This window comes from Gracilinanus agilis, chromosome 5 (assembly GCF_016433145.1).
Source record: "Gracilinanus agilis isolate LMUSP501 chromosome 5, AgileGrace, whole genome shotgun sequence".
NCBI classification, from domain to species: domain Eukaryota; kingdom Metazoa; phylum Chordata; class Mammalia; order Didelphimorphia; family Didelphidae; genus Gracilinanus; species Gracilinanus agilis.
Window position 1 is genome coordinate 235,027,025 of NC_058134.1, and position 22,223 is coordinate 235,049,247.

At 40.2% G+C, this 22,223-nt stretch overlaps 1 protein-coding gene across 1 annotated transcript in view; it reads left to right on the forward strand.

Annotated features, from left to right (window-relative positions):
- CDK17 (cyclin dependent kinase 17) overlaps positions 1 to 22,223 on the forward strand; it is a 143,211-nt gene that overhangs the window by 100,194 nt on the left and 20,794 nt on the right. The window contains exons 6-10 of the mRNA XM_044678329.1: positions 12,280 to 12,336; positions 13,440 to 13,554; positions 14,269 to 14,363; positions 18,238 to 18,300; positions 21,255 to 21,378. Coding sequence (XP_044534264.1) covers positions 12,280 to 12,336; positions 13,440 to 13,554; positions 14,269 to 14,363; positions 18,238 to 18,300; positions 21,255 to 21,378 — 454 coding nt within the window. The remainder of the gene's footprint in view (positions 1 to 12,279; positions 12,337 to 13,439; positions 13,555 to 14,268; positions 14,364 to 18,237; positions 18,301 to 21,254; positions 21,379 to 22,223) is intronic.

A 22,223-nucleotide genomic window follows, 5' to 3' on the forward strand; every position in this document is an offset into this window, starting at 1 on the left:
AAACCCCTTTAACATCATTAATTTAGTAGCCTAATTGGTATACATGCGTATGGGCTACACTTTTTCTCAAAAATTGCATTTGTAGGAGCCAGCTGAGTAGCTCAGTGGGTGGAGAGTCAGGTCCAGAGATGGGAGATCCTGGGTTTAAATCTGACCTCAGACACTTCCTAGCTGTGTGACCCTGGGCAAGTCACTTGACCCCCATTGCCTAGCCCTTGGACTGCTCTTCTGCCTTGGAGCCAATACAGAGTATTGATTCCAAGATGGAAGGTAAGAGTTTAAAAAAAAAATGTATTTGTATAAAATGGAATTGCATCGTTTAATGAGTGAGTGTACTTTTTAGTGTGTGTGTGTGCGCGTGTATTTCCCCCAGAAATCTTGTTATAGGAGTGCGGCCTATGTTTGTCCCAATATGAGTTTGGTTAGGAGTTCTTGTATGTCCACAACACTTGCTGAGGAATCATGTTGAATTTCTCTTCCACAGATCCTGGATTCTTTTTTTAGAGAACATGACCAGGAAAGGATCTGTGGGACCCAGTAGAAGATTGGAAAGTGGCTTCAAGGCTACTTTCCTTTTTCAGGCTTTGAAGAAGGTGGCAAACTGAGAGACTAGAATAGATTCTATCATTGAATAAGCCATCAAAAAAAAAAATTTTTTTTTTTTTAATGGAATCCAAGCCAAATTCCAGAACTAAGCACCAGGTAACCAACCCTAGTACAGTTCAAAAGATCGGGATTTTGAATATGGTCTGGTTTATTTTTACCATAAAACAGAGATTAGTTTTTTTCCTTCTTTTGGCCCATGCTTTGTGTTCTTGGTGGGGTCTGGAAGAGAGTCACTCAGGACCTGGAATTAGGAAAGGGAGGAAATCCCTCTGTGACTTCTGGCCTTATGGACCTTTCCCAGAACTCTCAAGAGTGGAGTTGAATAAGATATTCTCTATGACATATTCTTTTGAGAAAACTTATGATTTCTTACTCATTTTATATAAACTACTAGATTTCTTGAAATTATTCATCAGTTATTTCAGATGCTGTAGCCTTGATTCACATGCTTAAATGAAAGGGTGCCATGATAAAGCTTTGCCTCCAGAGAAAAATAGCTGCATTTTCCCATGCCTGCTCTGCAGGCTTTTCTGTCTGTCTCCCTTATTTGCTAATGCCACTTGTCTCTAAGGGTGAACCTGAGAGGGCAGCTTTTTCTACATATGACCTCTGCTAGCAACTAAACCTTTTTAAAAAATTTCAGTATGACTCCCTTAACTGTCAGTAAAAGTTTAGAGCTGAATGAATCCCCCCAGCAAGGCTGCCATTTCCAAACCAGGCTCCCAGCCCTCTGGCTGTTCTCCCCCCTCCTTCTCCCATCAGAACCCAGGACCCAGGCCCTCCAGAACCGCTCTGGCTCTGAGGGGATGGGTCGCCTCTCTCCTGCAGAAGCAGACCTCCACGCCTGACTTCTTAGGCCATTTCTCTGCCCCTGCCCCCACCCTGTTAGATGGGAAGCTCCTGGAGGATAGGAGCTCTCTTGTTTTCTTGTATTTTTACCCTCAAGACTCAGCACAGGGACTGGAGAATAGTAAGTGATTAATAATCTGTATGAAGTTTGACGTTTCTCTCCCTTCCCCTTCTCAGTTTCCCTTTCTCCCTTCAAAATTATAGTCAATGTGTACACAGTTTTCATAACTTAATAGGTCATAACCTATTTCTTTGTTTTGCTTTCTCATTTCACAATAATATTGTAAGATTCCATTATGAGAAGCAGCTTGCCTTGGAGTCAGGAAGAGCTGAGTTCAAGTCCTGCCTCGATACCTACTTGCTGGGTGGCCCTGTCATGGCTTGACCTTCCTATGCCCTAACTGGTTCTCTGAGATGCTACATTGCCCAGGAGCTGCTGATCTGCATTAGTGGAGGAAATTTTCATATCCTAAGTGGTGAAATCTCAAGAGTAGACCAAAATATTTAGTCATATTTAGCCTTTCTTCAGGTATTGGACATATAAGCTTTTTTCAAATTCTGTCTAACAGTATTTTGCTATTGCACATGGAGCATTTGAGAAAAAATTTTGTGTTTGCTATTTGATACCCACCAGAATGAGAAAAATAGAAAAAAGGTGGTAACAATCCAAAAGAGAAAAGACCCTGCTGAAGCAGGCCCCCGAATCCATTGGAAAGCAGTGATTCTTTGGCTAGGACTTTATCATCCAAAAAAATCAAGAAAAGAAAAAAACAAGACCTATTTGTATACAATTGGTAAATTTCAGTTGATACTGGTAAATATCTTGGTGAGTTAGTCAATATTCTCTCTATTTATTCAGACTAACCATAGATTAATTAATAAATAATCCATTCAGTGTCCATTGCCTCCTTCATTCCTCTCCCAGTCATTTTGGAGCTTTTTTTCATATAGGTCCTGCCTTGTGTGTCTTGATCAGTTAACTTCCATGTATTTGCTACCTTTTGTCATTGCTCTAAAAGATATTTCTCTTTCATTTAGCTTCTTTTTATTCTTGAGGTTGATATCCAGAAGAAGAGATCTCTTTTTGTGGATTTACCTTGGAGTGTTGCCACTAGATTTTACTAAATCTCTTCTCTGGAGCGTAGTAGTTTGTCATTATCCTCAGGATCTTAGAGACGAAGGGCAGAGAAAGAGTGTGGAACTTCTGTGGGTGTTAAATGGAGGTTAGCCTGACGTCTTTCCTCATTCATTCTGTCACAGCCATTGAAATCAAGGCTAGGACTTTTTAAGTGTGTGTGTGTGTGTGTGTGTGTGTGTGTGTGTGTGTGTGTGTGTGTGTGTGTGTGTGTTGTATCTTTCCAGGAGAATTAAATTTCTTCCTTCAACAACAAAAAAATTAGGTTTCCTATGGGCAAGTGACTGTTTGAGGCTTTGGGGATGCAAAAAGAAAGGAAGAAAGAAACCAACCACCCACCCAAACAACCAACCAGCTTACCTACCTGGATCTTACATCAGCCTATTTGGGCAGAAATGTTCTGGTTTTGTTTTGTTTTTTACATAGTGCTGTTTAAGTGTTTGCTGAACCAAACTGAATTGAATTCTGGGTCGTTTGGCTGAGGTTGTAAACTCATTTTCACAAACATTCCAGGATATAAAGGAAGAGTGTTCCCCAATTTCCAGTATGTTCTGCTTGAGCTGAAATGCCATCCGCAATGTTCCAACAGAGAGCACAAACCCAACCTCTTAGCACTCCGGACGGTCTGGAAAGACTTCAAGTCTGGGTCTGTTACTAGACTGTCCTGTCCAGAGTAATGAATCTTTCAGGACCCCCTTCTGAGGCCCAGGTGGAGTTTTGCCTCACCACTCATCTTGAACTGTTTTTAAGGTTTCGTGATTACTAGTTTATTAGAAAAACGTTAACTAAAGGACGAAGTATAATTTGCCTCTTCACATCTCATGCTGTACGCTAAGTAGTTGTATACAGAGTTGCTCTAAAATGATGCTTATTTTAGAGCTTAAAAGGGCTGTCCTTCCACAAGCTTTTGTTAAGTACCTGCTACATGGCAGGGATGGCCAGAATTCGAGGTTGTAAACTTGATGACGGGAGGAGTTGGGATGTCTGTGACTGAGCCAGGAACATGCATGTGACAGTGTGCTTTGAGAAAGAAAGAGGAACGTCTTTTGTCTTGAGTATATTGGATTTGAGATGCCTGGGAGGACTGTCAAGGGTGGCGGTGTCCAGCTGGGCTGGCACTCAGGACCAAAGGCATAAAGATGGGGAAAACCAATGAAGAGAGAGTTTTCTGGAAATACAACTATGAAAAGGAAGAAAGATATAGGGATCAATGTGCAAACATTGGCCTTGCATTTACTCTGTATAAGGCACTTTGTATCCCTCCCTCCTTTTATTTTCAGCTTTCTTTTGTGCATTGTTTTTCTTCATTAGACTATAAGCTCCTTGATTTTATTTGTCTTTCTATCTCCAGCTCTTAGCACAGTGCCTGGCACATAGTGGGTGCTTCTAGTGTTAATGGACTGCCTAAACAAAGTGAAACAGCCTCTGCTTTCAGATGTAACCGCTTTTGGAAGGTTACATAAAGATTTTCCAAGGAAGGCGATTTACCCCTGTTTCTGGGCAGCAAGCAAGGGGTCAGTGGAGAGATGGGGGTAATGAATGGCCTTTGTGGAGGGGTGGATGTTGGCAAGAAGAAAGGCTCAGCTCATCCTCAAAGAAGCAGAAGGTCAGCCAGTGTGGAGGTGACTTGAATGTGGAATTGGGAAGGCATTTCTCAGTTGAAATTTTTCTTTATTATTAAATACTCTAAAAGTTTAAGTGTGGTCCTAATTGAACTAAACTGATAAGAATAAAGGTTTAACATTTCTTTTTATGCCTACAAGCCCAGTGACTTTTATCAAAGATTGATGGTCATTGGTAATATAACAAGGTCTAATTTAGCATACTGAAATTCTAGATTTGGACTTTAGGAGGTTTTGAAAGATCAAAAACTTAACATTTGCAGCTTCTGTTTTGCTTTGTGATGAAATTAAGGAAAACAGTGCCCTCTAATGAATTTTCAGTGTATTGAGAATGGAACCAGAGGAACTTCAGGCCTGGTTGTTGTTTCTCCTTCCTTGATTTAGATTGATTCTCTCATAACTTTGGGACCTGAAATGAAATTTGCCAGCTGTGTTTGGGTTTCTGAAAATGCACACACCATCTCTCCTATCTTATCACTTCTGCCCAGCTCTGTGTAATGCCTTAGAACTTTGATGTCCAAGATTGGGCAAACTGAATCTTAGGGTTATGGTTAATCTAATCCAGCCTAACCTTAGAGTTACAGTGGATGGGTGCAACTGTTGATATGTCTTACTGCTTCTGGTTTTAGGTACAACTTGAGTTTTTCTTAAACTACTGGAAAACCAAGCTTTAGAAGACTTTTAGTATCAGGCCAAATTTTAAAACTTTCAGTATTCCCTTCAGTATCATAAATATGCCATTCCTGCATGAACTGGTGAACAGTGCAGGGATTGATGGTTAGAATTTGTGCAAACATATTTTCTTGTTTGAAATGGCAACTTTTAAAAAATCACTCACTTCTATGAAATTTGTTACATCTTCTGTGAAGGACAGGCTTGATTGAAGCCAAGTCTGGCTTAGATCATCCGGATAGTTACCAGAAGGAGCCATTTTCCTGACCCTAGCATGGAAGGGATACTCAGCGAGGATATTCAGAATAGGATCATGGAGTCTGGCTGTAGGTCCACCGGTCAGGCCTCCTCAGAGAGGACTCCCGGCTTCTTGTGGTCTGGCTTCGGAACTGAGGCCACCAAGAAGCTACAGCCAAGCCTCGGCAATGCCCATCTCTTTTCAGGAAACGTTAGCCTGAGCTTTGTGGCAGATCTTGTTTCTTTCTACCATACCTGCCTTTCCAAACACGGTGCATCATGCCAGCTTTGGCCGCACAGAGAACAAAACTGGAACAATATAGAGAAGATTAGCACAGCCACACATTCATGAAGCTTTCCATATTTAAAAAGTACGTCACAGAAACTACCCCTAAGTCCATTACTTGGGATGATGATGGAGTAGAGTGTTTTATTCATCAGATACCTCGATTACTAGTTGCCCTGCATACCTGCTTATCCATTCTCAGTCTTAATGTGACGAAACACATAACCCTGCACACAAGTGTGGCTTCTTTTTCTGAAGGCACTTGAGGGTCTCGTGGCTCATCAATTAAATGGACCGGTGAAGTGCCAGCGAGTAGACACTTGTGATCAATAGGCTGCATAAATACTCGTTACTCTTGGCACGAAACAGAGGGAACGCTTTTTTTTCCCAAGTATCCAACCTAAGGGCTGTCAGAGTGCCTCTGCAGAGGGATCTTGTGTGAAAACACAGCATTGGCTGCCATTCCATTGCACATCTAGTGGGACGTTGCAAACACCAGGTGTGAAAAGCGGGACTATAAAATAATGAAATGATCACAGAAGTTTTGATTTGGAAGGGATCTCCAAAGCAGTCTGCTTCAGACCTGACCCTGACCTACCACGTGCTCCAGAGCAGAGCCCAGATGGCCTGAGTCATCCATCTCCCTTGAACCAGGGCATCCCCACTGGTAGAGGAGAAAGCTCTTCCTCCTCCTTCAGGCCTCCCACTCTCTCGCTCCTTCCTTTTGGAAGCACTGGGAAGCTTTTCCTTATCTCAAGGCCACTTTTGTCTGTTTGTCACCCATTATTTGCCCGTAATTGTTCCTAATTCTTCCCTCTGGGCCAATTAGAACAAATCTATTTCCTATTCTTGGAACTCAGCTACTCAAGGACAGAGATCATATTGCACCAAATCTTTTCCCAGGCTAAACATCCCCAGTTCTTTTATAGATCTTTATATGATTTGAACTCAGAGCCCTTCACCTTCCCGGGGGCCTTCTGGACATCTGTAGCTTATTTTAATCTTCCTAAAATATTGTTCCCAGATATGGAAGGACTGTTGCCTCTCTAGTTTTGGACACTGCTTTTCTTTCTTTCATCTTTGTCTTCTGTCTTAGAATCAACACAGGATCAGTTCCAAGGCAGAAGAATGGCAAGGACTGGGCAGTTGAGGCTAAGTGACTTTCCCAGGATCACACAGCTAGGAAGCATTCTGAGGCCAGATTTGAAGGCAGGTCCTCTGACCTCCTGACCTGGCACTCTGACCATCCAGCTGCCCTGATGCTGATTCTTTTAATGCATATACTAACATTTCTGGCAACTGTATTGCACGTTGTAGTCCAGTAATATCTTCAGTTGTTTTTTCCTTATAATTGTACAAGTGAATTGTTTTGAATCCAAATACCTTTCCCTTAACTCTCTTTAGACCCCTCCATATAGCTATCCATACATAAATTAAGTTAGTAAATTTCTGTCTTCCTTTGTCATCTAGTTGTTCTTGCAAACTGATTGACAGATTGTTTTTATTTTTAACAAATGAGTTAAAAACCTATTAATTAACTTCATTTCGAGGCTTCTTAAGTAGGTTGAAAAAATGTATTTCTATGTTTTAAAGTATATAGATGTGATTTTTTTACAGGGCACATCATTATTTGGCAACAAAAGCTTAAGTTGCAAATGTCTTGTTGTTGATGATGATGATGACATCATGCTTTCATTAGTCACTGTTGAGAGCACACCCATATGCAGGATGAGGTTCGTTGTTACTGTCCTAATTAAACTGTCATTATATGTACCACCGCGGTTGACAAATAGTCTATGCCAGAAATATCAACACTGTTCTTTTACTTTTTGTTTGCCCGAATTCACATTCATCTTCAACCTATCCAGTCTTTTTGAGTCATTAAGTTTAGTGAAAACTAGTTCATCCTGAAATCAATTTGGCACAAGTAATCTTTAGTCATTTTCTGTTGGTTTGTGAAAGTGAACAAGCCAGCTAGAATGCCAGTCCAGTGATAGTGCAATTCCAGCTCTTTCCTCTCCATCTGATTAATAGCCCAAGTAAATGGCTCTGTTCTTCATGCATCAAAATAGAAATTCTACTATTTTCTTCCTGCAGCCCGGTGGGTCATCTCACACACTTCACTTTGGAGAGAACTGGGATAGGACAGGATGAATGTACTTTCAATGCCATTTTTCTTATTCCTTAAAAAACCAAACAAAAAACAAAGCTGTTGGCCTTACCAATACAAGTATTAGAGCTAACTACTCCCTTGATTTTCTAGGGATAAAAAGCAAAATTCCACTTCATGTCTTATGTGAAAATGAAACACCATAACAGTTGCATAACACTGAATTTTCCCACACAGAATTGGGGATTGCATAGAATCGAGGAAGAGACAATGACAGTATTTCAGCAACTTTGGTCATTGCTCTGAGATCATAGAAAGTCTATACTTGTTTTGGAAAACCATCTGAACTCATTTTTAACTGCATAATCATGTTCATCTGTATTCATAACTCTGGCACAATGCTAATGGTATTTCTTTAGGGGCCATTTCCACTATGTGGGTGTAGGTCCCTACACAATCAAGAACTCTCAGCCCTGTTTTTTCCTTAATAATACAGGTTGGGATTAACCACAAGAAGGCTCATGGTACTGTGTTGGTATTGTGTTTGGAGTCTAGGGGTAGTTTTTTAAGTAAAACTATATGAGAAATAGGGCAGAAGGAATTAATGGAGCTATTTCCATTGGGTTGGACAGATCTTAAGTTGTATCCCCTAGTGCTCCTGTCTGAACTGGAGTGTGGTGATGGTGCCAAACACTGAAAGCTTAACTAGGCTATCATGAAAACCATGCTCTTTGGTTGGGAAAGCAGACTCAGAAAGGGGGCAAGGGATGGTAAATGTTAAATCCGAGTTTGAAGCTTGTGACAATTTACTCATTAGACCAGAATATAAAAATTTGCAACAGGAATTATTAGTATAACCAGCAAGGAAGATTGTACCCTCCTGAAGAATGTCTAACTAAAATCATCCTTTTTGTTGCTGTGTTTGTTCTCACTTCTGTCTCTTGAATTTTCTAAGGAGGAATGTCAGTAAGCTAATTCTGTTTCTCATTATTGGTTGTGTCCTGCTGAACAGAGAACATGCAGAGAAAAACCGTACTCACCCAGATTTGCATTTTAGACTTTGATAAGAAGGAATATACATTGGCTTATTAAACTTTTTATTACTTAATCCCTGAAAAGAGCCTGATGGGTAACTAACTCATGATTCTGGGCTTTATAAACCAGCAAGACTCGTGGTTTGGGTGGGAGGCATGTGAAAGTGCCAGTCACTTTACTTAATAACCCACTGTTCAAGTCTAAATTTGACATTACGATTCCAGTACAGTATTTACTTTCCATTTTTACAGCCTGTCAGCAAATTCTAATGATGTCACCGAATTCCACTCTTAGGGGGCTGGAAGCAGGACTAACTCTTCTTTGTAATTTGGAATATTAGACGTAGCTCTTCTGGTCAGCAGAGGAACTGTATATATCCATTTATTGGATGTATTTATCACTAGGTATCAGTGACATTTCTGTCATTACAGACCTGAAAATCCATATGATTTTTTTCAAACAGGCTCTTTTTTTTTTATCACAATTTATATTATGTTGATGTTCTTTGATATTTCAAATATGTGGTTCATTAAAGAACTTGCCCAGAAAAGTCTCTGTGCTTCTGGTTACTAACAAGGCTTTATTCTTTCCTGTTTTTCTCCTACTGAGTGGTTAAATCTGACAAGTTTTCTACTGATATCGATTGCTTTCCCATATTTTCCAAATAATTTTTAGTGCATTTATTGGAGGCAATTCACAAGACCTTTTTTAAGCCTGGGAAAATTAAAGTGCTACCACATGTGTTGTCAGGTACCTGCATCCCATAGTGATAATTATTAGACAGATACATGTGTGTTAATCATGGCTCCCATGGCTTAGTTACAGAACTTTTAAAAATAGCATGCTTGCTGCCTAAAATTACCATTGCATTGGAATCTAGATGTGTGTGCCCCATACACAAGAGCTTTTCCAAATCAGGTTGTCAGGATCTGCATGATAGGCTATTTGATATCTTTTGAAAAGCCTTAGCCATGATGGGAAGGCGTTATCAGTTACATCTAGTTTCATTTTATTGGTTGTCAGAGGTGCTGATATTAGAGGGGAAGGATCTGATTTTTCTAAGTAATGCTTTATAACATCATGCACAGCACTAATATATAGTTAATCGATTTATTATTGGATAAATTAGCTTTTGGCAATTTATTTTTCCGAGTGTAACAAATGCATTCATTATTTATGAGTCATAAGATTTTGCCACCAGAGAGTGATAAGAGTATGTGGTGTGGGGGGCAGCTGGGTAGCTCAGTGGATTGAGAGCCAGGCCTAGAGACGGGAGGTCCTAGGTTCAAATCTGGCCTCAGACACTTCCCAGCTGTGTGACCCTGGGTAAGTCACTTGACCCCCATTGTCCACCCTTACCACTCTTCTGCCCTGGAGCCAATACACAGTATTGACTCCAAGACGGAAGGTAAGGGTTTTAAAAAAAAAAGTATGTGGTGTGATTTTCAGTGAGGTTGCACCATAATTCATAGCCATATTAAAAATTAGTTCTATAATCTAGAAAGTCAGTAGTATATTTTCAGATTTGAAACTTTACAAAAGTCATTTTATGTCGGACCTTCACATTACATTTCCCTTGAGTGGATGTGTAAACATACAAATATTAAATTAGATAACCACAAACATTTGTTTCCTACAACAGATATTCTCTATTATGACAGTTTTGTAAAGACATTGAGCATCATGCCAAGAGGATGTTTGCAGTAGGATTGAAATTTAACAAAGGATAAAGATAACCTTCGCTAATGTGCGGCATTTCTAGATTCCTGCATATGTGCTTTGTAACCCTGGAAAGACTCAGAACCAGGTGAACTTTTTCAGTGTTCTCTATTAATCTATGCCAACAAGAAAGGCAGCGGTTTTTTAATGGTTATTTAAAGAGGTTCATTTATTGAATTCAGGCTACCAGCAGTTTTGATTCAGAGGTGTGAGGGGGAGGGAGGAGCGTCCCAGAGGCAGAGGTGCTGCTCTGCCTGGAGTGGAGGACAAGACTGAGAAAAGGCCATTGTTTGGGACAGTCAAGGTCACTGGTAGCTAGTGGAAGGAGAGCCGGTAAAGCAGTGATGGTGAGGCAGGGTGCAATGGAGGAACATCTGGGTGTGTTTGTAGGCGGCAGGGAATGCGCCGGTGTGGCTAGGGAGTGATGGCAAATGAGAGGGGAAGAGGATGATTTGTGGAGACAGTCAAGTAGGAGAGTTGGGAGCAGTTAAGAAGGGGAGACCTTGGTGAGGAAAAAGGCCCCCTCTTCATCAGAGATTGGAGAAAAAAGGAAAGAAGGGGGGTGGAGTCCAGGGCTTTTGAGAGGTAGAAAGGAGGGCTGAAGAGAGATCTCATCACAAATGTCTTCTATTTCCTCAGCAGAGAATGAGATGAAGTCCTCTGCTGAGAGAATGGAAGAGGATAAAGAAATCTTTGTCTAGCATTATACTGGCTATTCAAGAAAAGAATACTTCATCCTCCAAAGATGATACTATATTAGTCCTGACCATTAGATAGTGATTTTTTTTTTCATCTCTAGAGAACCAGAGAGATTGTTGATGATGACGTTGACAGCCTGGCCTGGTTTATATTCCTTTGAGAAACAAAATTACAGTTTAAGGAACAGTTATTTCCTCCCTGGCTCCTTTATTTCTATATAAAGAAAACAGCACCACAAAGATCTCTTAACTGGCTGCCTTCATAGATAACCACCAGTGCCTCTTTTATTCCCCATGAGCAGTTGCTAGAATGCTGTTTAAAGGCCTCCTCATCTGTCAGCTGAATAATGACCTCTTGTGTTTCAGGAGCTCTCTCACACCACCTCCCTGTCCCCATCGTCCTTCCCTTACCCCAGGAAAATAGAATCATGGTCACTCCTGGATAATAGCATGTTGCCATTAGGATACGTGAGTCTTTTCTTCTCTAGCCTCCTATTTTCTCTTTCCACATTTTCTGTCGAACTCCTTCTGCTCTGTATGTCCTTTCTATCTCTGTCTGCTTGAAACTTTCCATGTTAGCATCTTTGGATTTCTCTAATTAGTGATCTCTAGCCTATACCTGCCCAATCAAGGATGTATATAGATACCCCCTTTCCTAGATCGAAACAGTTGGAAAAATTGGGCCAAGAAGAAGAAAGAGGAAAAAAGATAAAGGGATTTTGAAAGCTTCTGGATTCTTTCCATGTAATTCATACACATTGCTTTTTCTTGTTCTTTACCATTTTTTGTGTGGCACCAGAGTATGATTTTTTAGTAGTGGACAAGTTCCATAGCTGTCGGTATGGACATTGTAGTGCTTTTCCTTATTGTTGGTGATTATTCCCCACTCCTGAATAGTAAGGAATAGTGGGGAAGGCAGAAGGAAATGCTTTCCTTGTAATCCACATTATAATCAAAACAGCAGGGTTGGGCACTTGTCTTTGCAAAGACCTCATTATCTTGAAGACAGTTTGCATTTCTCCAAACTACAGTGCCTCAAAGATATATAATTTTGTCTCAACTGAATATATTGGTTAGGCACCATTTTATGTAAAATACAGGATGACATTTTATCAGTGAAATTCTTTTGTTTTGATTCAACCACTTCACTACTTCCATGCTGGTCGAATTTAATCTTGTAAATAGCTGTTCACCAGATGAAATTGGACTAGGCTGCAATGCTCATTGGCGGCGTAACAATATCAGAAGTTGCAGAGAATATGGCATTTTAAGAAGAAATGTTGAAATTCGTGTTTCTGCTTTAATTGTAGTCGGAGATTGGATTTGGGAAAATGGAGACCTATATCAAATTGGAAAAGCTTGGAGAGGTGAGGATTGAGCATGCAATTTTTTTCTTTTCTGTGATCATTTTTTTTTTTTGCATTAAAAAGCACACGTCACAATACAAGTATCATAACTTACTGTATTAAGTCACTTTGTACCCCTTCCTGATTCCTATGATTCTGCATTTCTACAGATACCTAGTCAGATTTTGCAAAAATAGTCTCAATGTGTTGTTCCTAGTTCAACTCCAATTTTTGCTTTATTTTTAGATCTTCACATATTCTGTATATCTCTCACGTTTTTCGTTCTTGAAGGTGATGTATCCATCACATTGATGAGTAAACTATAAAAAATCCTATTAGATTGCTATTTTTTTATCCACCTAAATAATCCTTTCTTTTGCTAGATGATAGCATCTACTTTGTGACCTAAAAATATGATGTTGTTTTTACTGAGAAAATGTTTAATGTTGAAAAATAGGCCCCAGAATGGGGGGGGGGAGGATATTGCTCTCATAATGGTTTTTACTGAAATTTCAAAATTCAGTGCTGACTTAGAAATAAGTATTATGCCAGAAATTCCAGTTCTCTTTAGTTGAATTAGGAATTCTAGTGAAAGAACTCTCTATGCTAGCACGTGAAGAATAGCAAATAGTATAAATCCAAATCCTCAAGGGTTTAAAGTACTATCCTGAAAGAAAAGAGCAGACATCACTGGGAGCTGGATAGTGACTGGTTAATCAAGTCATAAAACTGAAACTTGGACCACAGTCTACCTGGAACTATCTGCCATGGTCAGCCAAGTTCAGCAGTACCTACCTGTTGTGGACAGTAACCCAGAGGCAAGCACTGAATTGGTGGGAGGTCCAGAGAGCAGAAGGAGGCTCAGAGCTCCAAAGGTCCTGGACCAAATGTTTGGTGGAAATTAACAGTTAACGTAGAATGAAGAAGGTACAGATACCAGACATCTGGCACAGAAGCTTCTTGTTGCCTTGTTGGGAAAACAAAAGGGCATCCTACTGGTGTTTTCTGTGGAGGATGGAATCCAGCCTAGAAACCCTGGCAGACACCTTTTCCCGTCTGTGTGGTATGGATTAAATGTCATGGGTTTTCTTGGTATGATATTGTCTTTTAAACTGTGATATTAGGGAACCTATGCAACTGTATATAAAGGAAGAAGTAAACTGACCGAGAACTTGGTAGCATTAAAGGAGATCCGCTTGGAACATGAAGAGGGAGCACCGTGTACAGCCATAAGAGAAGGTAGGGTGGTGCTCTTGGAAATGGGAAATACTCTTTCTTCACATGTATAAGAATAAGAGAAGGCTTAGGGAAGGCTTCTTGGGACTGGGCTGCTGTAACTTCACAATGGACAGATCCCTTCTTTTGTGAATGAAAAGGGTTCAAAGGTGCAAAAAGAGTAAACATCTGAAAAGGGCATATTCCAAGCCTTGAAAAAAAAATCATTTCTGAAAGCAAATGCCAAGTATATTAAACCTTACAGCTATGTAGTTTGCAATTTTATTCCATAACTACACAGGGGCCTTCTGTTTGTGGGATCATACTGTTAAAAAGTAAAAATCTGGGGGCAGCTGGGTAGCTCAGTGGAGTGAGAGCCAGATCTAGAGACGGGAGGTCCTGGGTTCAAACCCGGCCTCAGACACTTCCCAGCTGTGTGACCCTGGGCAAGTCACTTAACCCCCATTGCCCACCCTTACCACTCTTCCACCTATGAGACAATACACCGAAGTTAAGGGTCCTGGGCAAGTCACTTAACCCTAATTAACTAGACCTTGAAGCTCTTCTACCTTAGAATTGATGTTTAGACAGAAGGTAAAAGTTTTAAAAAAGAAATAGAGACTACTGTACTCCAGTTAAATTCTATTTTTAATTAATTTTCAATAGCATACTGGTAATTTTTAGATAAATTTAATCCCTCATAGATTTTAATTCATTTTATTTATTTCTTTTTCCTAGTTTCATTATTAAAGGATCTAAAGCATGCTAATATTGTTACATTACATGACATCGTTCACACAGATAAATCCTTGACTCTAGTCTTTGAGTACTTGGTAAGCATTATTCTTTTTTTTTTTTCATTTTATTCTACTTCTAGTCTACTATCAAGTGAATTACATAGGAAAAAAAAAAAAAGTTCCACACATTGTCATCAAACAGCTAAGTCTATTCTGGGGAGTGGAGGTGGGGCAAATATAAATGCGATATGCTACCTCCCTGCAAGGAGAGAATATGCCTTTGGAGAAATGGCTGTGAGAGAGAAAAACAAAACTTGATTCTAGTCTTTTAGTACTTGGTAAGCATGAACCCCAAAATGACATTTTTGGGTATGTTGGTTTTGTTAATAGTTAAAAATGGACATTCGCAGAACCTTTGCTATATTACCATTAAGTTATTTCTTTTCCATTATGAATGTAGACATGGGTTGGCAGGAATGGGATGTCCTATATGTGTTTTTACTCCTTTCCATTTTATTTATTTATATCTACACCCCCCCCCCACCTCCCCAAAAAAGTTTAATATAATTGAGCAGAAATTCTAGTTTCACGTACAGAATTGCTCACTTTCTGTTGTAATAGGAATAACAGAAAGAAAACTAAGTTATAGTCCATTTATCCCATGGGATCTCGGAGTCAGGAGGCTTCGGTTCTAAGTCTCTTGGTAGTAGAGTAGAGGTTTGGCCTGGAGAAACTTGGAGATCCCCTTCCAGGCTGAAATCCTGGGATGCTAAATAAGCCCTCTCCTTTGAGTTCCACACACTCTCCCAGCTGAATGGGAATTAAATTTGAATATGTTTTAGTTCCATTCAACATGAACTTTTATTCTACCCCCAAGCATATATTACGTAGGAAAAGAAGCTCTCACACCTTGTCATCAGACATTTAAGTCAGTCTTGGGGGGGGGGGGCAAATATAAATAAGACACATTCCCTGCTCTGAAGGAGAAAACATGCATTTAGCCAAATAACTAACATCATTGGAGAAACAGAAAGCAGCCACCAGAGATAAGAACAAATTGCTTGGGAGGGGAGTGAAGTGACTTCTGACTTGGTGACGTGTTAGCGGGGCCTTCACAAGGGGAGCCAGATGAAAATGAGGAACAGTTTGACTGTACGATGGAGTCCTCATAAAGGAAATAGTAGGGAGACGAAGCTGCAAAGGTAAGTTGGGGCCAAACTGGAGAAGGCATTCAATTCAAACTAAGGCAATGCTTTAGGAAGACTGGACCAAAGAAGATAGGTTAGAGCAAGCTGCGAGGCCACGGATTCTTATGGGAAGAGTACTAGTGCTCATCCAAATGAGGTGAATGGCGATGGGCATGGAAAGGGCACAGAGGCTCTTCCTGAGTGGTTGTTGGCTATAGAGTAAGAAAAATAGGCTTTGGGGATGGATTGGATATTGGAAGGAAGGAATCATAAAAGAGTGGAGTTCAAACCTAAATGAAAGAGAGACCAAGAGGATTAGAGAAAATCAGAGAGAAAAGTGGCATTTGGAATAAAAATGAGGAGTTCCCATTTGGAATGAGATAGGTATAAGAGTACTTGAGATAGATCAAGTTGAAAGTAAAGATTTTTGAGTCTTCTATTTGTATAAAAGCCTCATTCTTTGAGTAGAATTTAATTTCAGTGAGGGCAGGAACTGTGGCATTTTGGTGTAGACTTTGCATTCCCAGGGACTGGCATAGTGCCTACATAGAGTAGGTGAGAAATAAATATTGAATCAAATTGATAAGTTAAGCTATGGGAATGGCTGAGATTTCTGAGGAATAAAGAACAGAAAACCGAAGAGAGAACCAAGAACTAGCCTTTCACAGAACTTCCATGGGGTGAAGAGGGAGGAAGAGGAAACTTGGAAGGTGACAAAGATAGTTGAAAGAGTAGAACTGAGTAGAAGCCAAAGTAGGAGAAATTTCCAGAAGAGGAATAATCAACAGTGCTGTCTTGGAGAGATAGATGAGAGGAAAAAAAGACTTATTTTAAAAAATAGTATTCCTGGATTTGGCTTTTAGGAGATTGCCTTCAAGATTAACCTTCAAGAGAATGATTTCTTTGGTATAGTGGAAGCAGAAGGTGGATTACCAAAGGTGGATAAGTAGAATAGGGGTGAGGAGGTGAAGACCTTGGATATTTAGTCTTATTCCAGATGGTAGGGCCCTCCTGGGTAGTGTGAGGAGGGAGAGTCAAGAGCATTTGCTACGTTAGGGAAGCAGTGGCAAGGGACCCAGTGAATCCAAGATAATCAGGTAACCTTGTAGCAGAAAATCCAGTTGTGGCTTAGAGGACTACTTAGCCCTAGAGCCATGAAGAACTAGAACAGGAAGAGTTCGGATCAATGGGTTAGAGTTACTCAGGTGACTTGGGGGGGAGGGGGGAGGGACCTTCATCTTTCTAGATCCTTACCTGCCTTGCCCTTTTGAACTGGAGAACTTGGAACAATTCATGTCAACAGTTCTCATTGAGCACCTGGAATGCCAGTCCCCAGGAATACAGAGACATAAAAAATTAGGCTATGAACTTAAGAAGCAGGAATGCCTCCTTTTTTCCAGTCTGGCAGTAAGTAGGAGAAGGATGGAACTGAATCTGAGAGAGATGGCAGGTCAAAGGTAGGCACTTTAGCTAACACCCCAAGAGGTAAAAACAAAATGCTTGGGGAGCATAGTAAAGGTGACTTCTGGCTTAGTGGTATTTTAGCTAGGTTTTAACAGGATGGGCTGGATAAAAATGGGGAACAGTTTGACTGTCGGATGGAGTCCTGAGGGCAGAATAGCCATGAGTATTTGTCAGAAAATAAGAGAAGAGCAGTTGTCAAGTGAGACTGAAGATACAGAAATGAAAGAGGAGAGTTGGTGGAGCAGGTCCCTGAGGAAGTGGGGAGAGATGGGCCCCAAATCCAGATAGAAGAATTAACCTTGGAAAGGAGAAGATTGAGGCTGAGGAAGATAGGAGAAAGGTTGAGAAAGTCAATTAGTAGACTTGATCTTTTAAAAAAAAAAGAAAAGGAGGTCATATGCTCATAATTGGAAGGTCAGAGATGATTGTCGTAGTAGAAAAGATTTGGAATAGCCATTAGGATTTGAGTGTGTCAACTAAAGGCAAAGAGGACTTTTACTGAATATCATTGGGGATCTAGTTGAAGGTAGAATGTGAAATTATTGTGGGATTAGATGGCATAGACTTTGCTCAACACTTCTGAGTCAAATGGATTTGGGAGGGGAATGAATGATGCCTGCCCAACATTAGAATTGACAAGTTAAATATAGCGAAAGTTTATAGGAAAAAGGAATTATAGAGTGCTAGCAAGTTCATCACTGAACTGTCTATTCCTTGGGGTTCTTGCTTAGAAAAGAAGTAATGGGGTGATGATCAGCTTGGAGCAGGGATTCTTCATTTGTGGTTCCTAGTTTCCCCAAGAATTCAGGAGATAGGTTCAGGGGCTTCATGAATTTGGCTTGGAAATTTTCTCTAACTTCTAGTTATTTTTAATTGTTATTTTGATAATTGGTCATTAGGTTTCACCAGGCAGACCTTATGGGTCAAAGACAGGAAAAAGGGTTAAGAATGCTTGCCTTCAAGAATAAGGAGCTGTAGTAGATAATATGTGTTTGTGCCTGGACAGATGATTGAGAGAAACACGTAAACATTTGGGAAGACAAAGGAGGGAGCCAAGATTACAAAGAGTAGACTGAGTTTGGATTTGGAGTCTATAGAACTAAGTAGAAAAACCCACGATTCTAATGAAACTCAGTGTGATGATGTGAGTTTTAGAAATATTCCCTTCCCAGGTGCTGAGCTGATTCATAGAAGTCTCAGACCCAGCTTTATCCTTGCCTAAAGGAGAGTTCATTAGGTTTTAAGTGAAATATTTGGAAAGAACTTGGACTTCAAACATTTTGTATTATGCACTAAATTCTGATATTTCATTCTTACAGGACAAAGACTTAAAGCAGTACATGGATGACTGTGGCAACATCATGAGCATGCACAATGTGAAGGTGAGCAGAATGAGCACCTAGGAGCACTGTTCTAAGCCCATGAAACTGTTAAATGGGAATGTCTTTTTTCCTTTCATCACTACCATCCTATTGTTTTTTCATTCATTGGATGAAATGAATGTTTAAAATTAATAAATAAAAGAGCAGGAGGAGCAGGGAGAAAGCCCAATTCAGTTTCACTGAAGTAATCCTTGACATGATGAGCTCTCCCAGCACATCAAAAGATGATTCAGTTAACCCCCCCCATCCCCCACCCCCAAATTATACATGTTTGTCAGAATTAAATCTATTATGTAAGGATAGCTACAGTGGTATGATAAGCATGCAAGGTATTTAATTTAAACTTCACCTCCAGTATATATATATATATAGTTAGTTAGTTAGTTAGAAGGAAATGTCACTCAGTCATCCCACCCCTCTCAGTTTTGTTCTGTAAATCTGAAGATGAAAGGAACACTGTATGATGTACTGTCTGATACAGTACTAATGCAGTGCAAACTCGGGAAAGAGTGGTTAAGCTAGTTGAAGAAATTGATTATTCTTTAAAAAAACTTGGATCAGGAGCAGCTGGGTGGCTCAGTGGACTGAGAGCCAGGCCCAGAGACGGGAGGTCCTAGGTTCAAATCTGGCCTCAGACACTTCCCAGCTGTGTGACCCTGGGCAAGTCACTTGATCCCCATTGCCTACCCTTACCACCCTTCTGCCTTGGAGCCAATACTCAGTATTGACTCCAAGACGGAAGGTAAGGGTTTAAAAATAAACAAACAACTTGGATCAAAACGACTTACAATTTGTATGGCCCAACCCAAGACCATTGAGCCACTATTTTTTGAGACTTATACAAATAAGTGGCACCTTTTATGTACTTGAGACATTTCTAGTCTTCAAGTAGAAATCTTAAATCTATTCTTCATTTACTATTTTTAACAGTAAATTTAGTGTGAACAAAATAAAGCCAATGTGACGTGTAAAATACAGCTCAGAAAGACTATGGGCTGTGGTGTTTGGCGAGCATCCAGTGCAGTTGGGCTTTATGTACATTACAGCAGAATTGTTATCCTCATCCCCATGGGTTTTGTTTGACTGGTGATCTATAAAGACAGTAATCATTCCTCTTCCAGGCTGCCTTATTTCCACTGAAGGTACCACCTTTTTCAGCGATCAATTGAGCTTTGTAACTGGATTTATTTTGTCCCTCATCCCTTCACAGCATCTTATATTCTTTCTCTTATTTTGATTTTCAGAGCTGTTCTATTAGTTCAGGTTCTCATCATCTTCTCCAAACTACCATATTGGCCCCCTGATTGGTCTCCTGACCTTCCTCCAGTCTTTTCCCATCTCCAATTTGCTCTCCACAGAGCCTCCATTCCTAAGGCACAGATTATGTCACTCGCCTGCCAAAACCTCCTCCATGGTTTCCCATCACCAAAGTAAAAAACTACACATTCCTTAGACCATCATTGAAGGCTTTCCACAGGCTGCCTCCTCCCTCCCTTTCCATCCTTATTTTATTTTATTCCTGCCCTGAATTCTGCATATCTGCCAAAAAGCAGTGCCATTCTCTGAGCTCAGTCCTCTCTTCTCTCTGCTTGTGCACATCCCCTGCCCTAGGCCTGGAAATGGCCTCAACTCTACCTATTGAATCCTTGTTTTTCTTTAAGGCCCAAATCAGAAGGCACCTTTGCACATCTGTTACCTTCCCCCAAACTCCCAAATACTTCACTGTTACATATTCCTCCCACTCTTCATTTGTCTGTCTTGTCAGTCTCTCCTCCCTCTCTCTCTCTCTCTCTCTCTCTACCCCCTTATTCTCCCTTTCCTTCCCCTCATTCTCTCTCCTCTACTTCCCCTCCATCTCCCCCTTCCCCTCCTCTGCATCTCTTTTTATTCCTTATATACATGTTATAGTTTACCTTTCTCCTTCATAGAATCTAAGCTCCTTGAGGGCCAGAACTGGTTTTTTGTTTTACCTTTTTGTCCTTGTGCTTCTAGCCCAACTGAAGTATTAAATGTTTGTTGCATTGGATTGCTATGTAAGCCATCATCAGTGACTTAAAGAGAAGGAGGGCAAAATCTAGCAACTGAGTCTTTATTTCTCTTAGCAGAAAGGTTAGTGAGGATAGCAATTTTAAAATAAGCATTTTCAAAACTTTTCAACCTTAGAGGATAATTATATATTATATAGTCTTTGAGCTCTGTGTTGCATCAGCTCCTTTATATAACATAATTATACATTATAATTATAAACCTAATTTTCCATCATTCTCTTGCTTCTGTTTTTGTGACCTCTTTGGTGCTCCCTTATAACCCTCCATTCTGACCCAGCCTCCTTGATCCAGACCTATTTTTAACAAAGTTGGGGGGCAGCTGGTTGACTCAGTGGATTGAGAGCTAAGCCTAGAGATGGGAGGTCCTGGGTTCAAATCTGGCCTCAGACAACTTCCCAGCTGTGTGACCCTGGGCAGGTCACTTAACCCCCCATTGCCCACCCTTACCGCTCTTCTGCCTTAGAGCCAATACACAGTATTGATTCTAGGACTGAAGGTGAGGGTTTAAAACAAAACAAAACACAATAAAGTTGATCTTAGAATAGGTTATGGGGAGTTTATGTAGCTTAACCAAGTATAACTTAACTATTTAAAATTGTATCTTATGACAAAGAGCAAGTGTTTAAGATATTTAAAATATGCATCTTGTATGTTGGAATGTTGTCTAATATCATCCGTTTTACAAATATGCCCTAACACCAAGAAGAGCAACACGATGAATTTGAGAGCACAACGAAGTCAAATGCTTTCTGGCCCCTGATGTGGGTTTTCCTTATACAAGACAATCTGATTGCTTTGAGCTGAATTGTTTAATCAAAAGAATGTCTGTTTACCCAGAAGACTGACTTCTGTTGATCTGGACTGTGTGTGTTTGTGGATATATGTATGTTTTATTTTGTTTTTTAGCTTTTTTTATACCAGATTCTTCGTGGGTTGGCCTATTGCCACAGGAGGAAGGTGCTTCATCGGGACCTGAAACCGCAGAACCTCCTCATTAATGAGAAAGGAGAATTAAAGCTGGCAGATTTTGGTATGAAACATAAAATACAAATATTTTAAAAGTAGTTAGAGTGTAGCCTAAAGGAACAGTCATTAATGGCTTTCTTGTTACCAGAAATATAGGCTATTTGACAGTTAGGATCTTGGGCATGGCAGGGGCAGGGAGGAATATGTTCTGTAACCCAGAACAGTGTTTCGTGTTGACCGCTGCTCCATCAGGGTTTTGTTTGCCTGCCACTCCGGCACACTTGGCTTTCTGTGCTATCATCGACATTGCGAGCTGCTTACTCCCTTTTTGTCTCTTAATGAATAAGAATTTAAGAATGAAAAATAAAGTAAAATTCAGTATCATCTTCTTGCTCTGAAAAGACTTAGCTTTAGATCAATAGGATCTCATGACTGCTTTTTGTTAAACTTGGGTGATTGTGTAACTCTAGGGACTAGAATAAGTGAGAGAGCATTTTGAAAATCAAACAATGACTTTTTAAAGAAAAAACCATTACCCTCTTTCTTAGTATCAGTTCTAAGACAGAAGAGTGGCAAGGCCTAGGCAGTTGAGGTTAAGTGACTTACCCGGGGTCACACAGCCAGGAAGCATCTGAGGCCAGATTTGAACCCAAGGCCTGGTGCTCTATCCAAAGTCCTATCTAGCTGCCCCCTAGGAATTTGGAATGTGGTGGAGTAGAAGCTTCAGGAATGATCATTTCTAGTTCATTCTTTTCAGAATGATGCTCTTACTATTCTAAAGGAGCTAAATCATAAGAAAAAAAATCCCTAACTATTTATTATTGGGGAGGTTTTTCCCCATCAGGGCTTAAGTTTTATTTCAAAAAATTTCCTAGTAAAAATTTAAGTGTTCTGCTATTTTTAATTAGC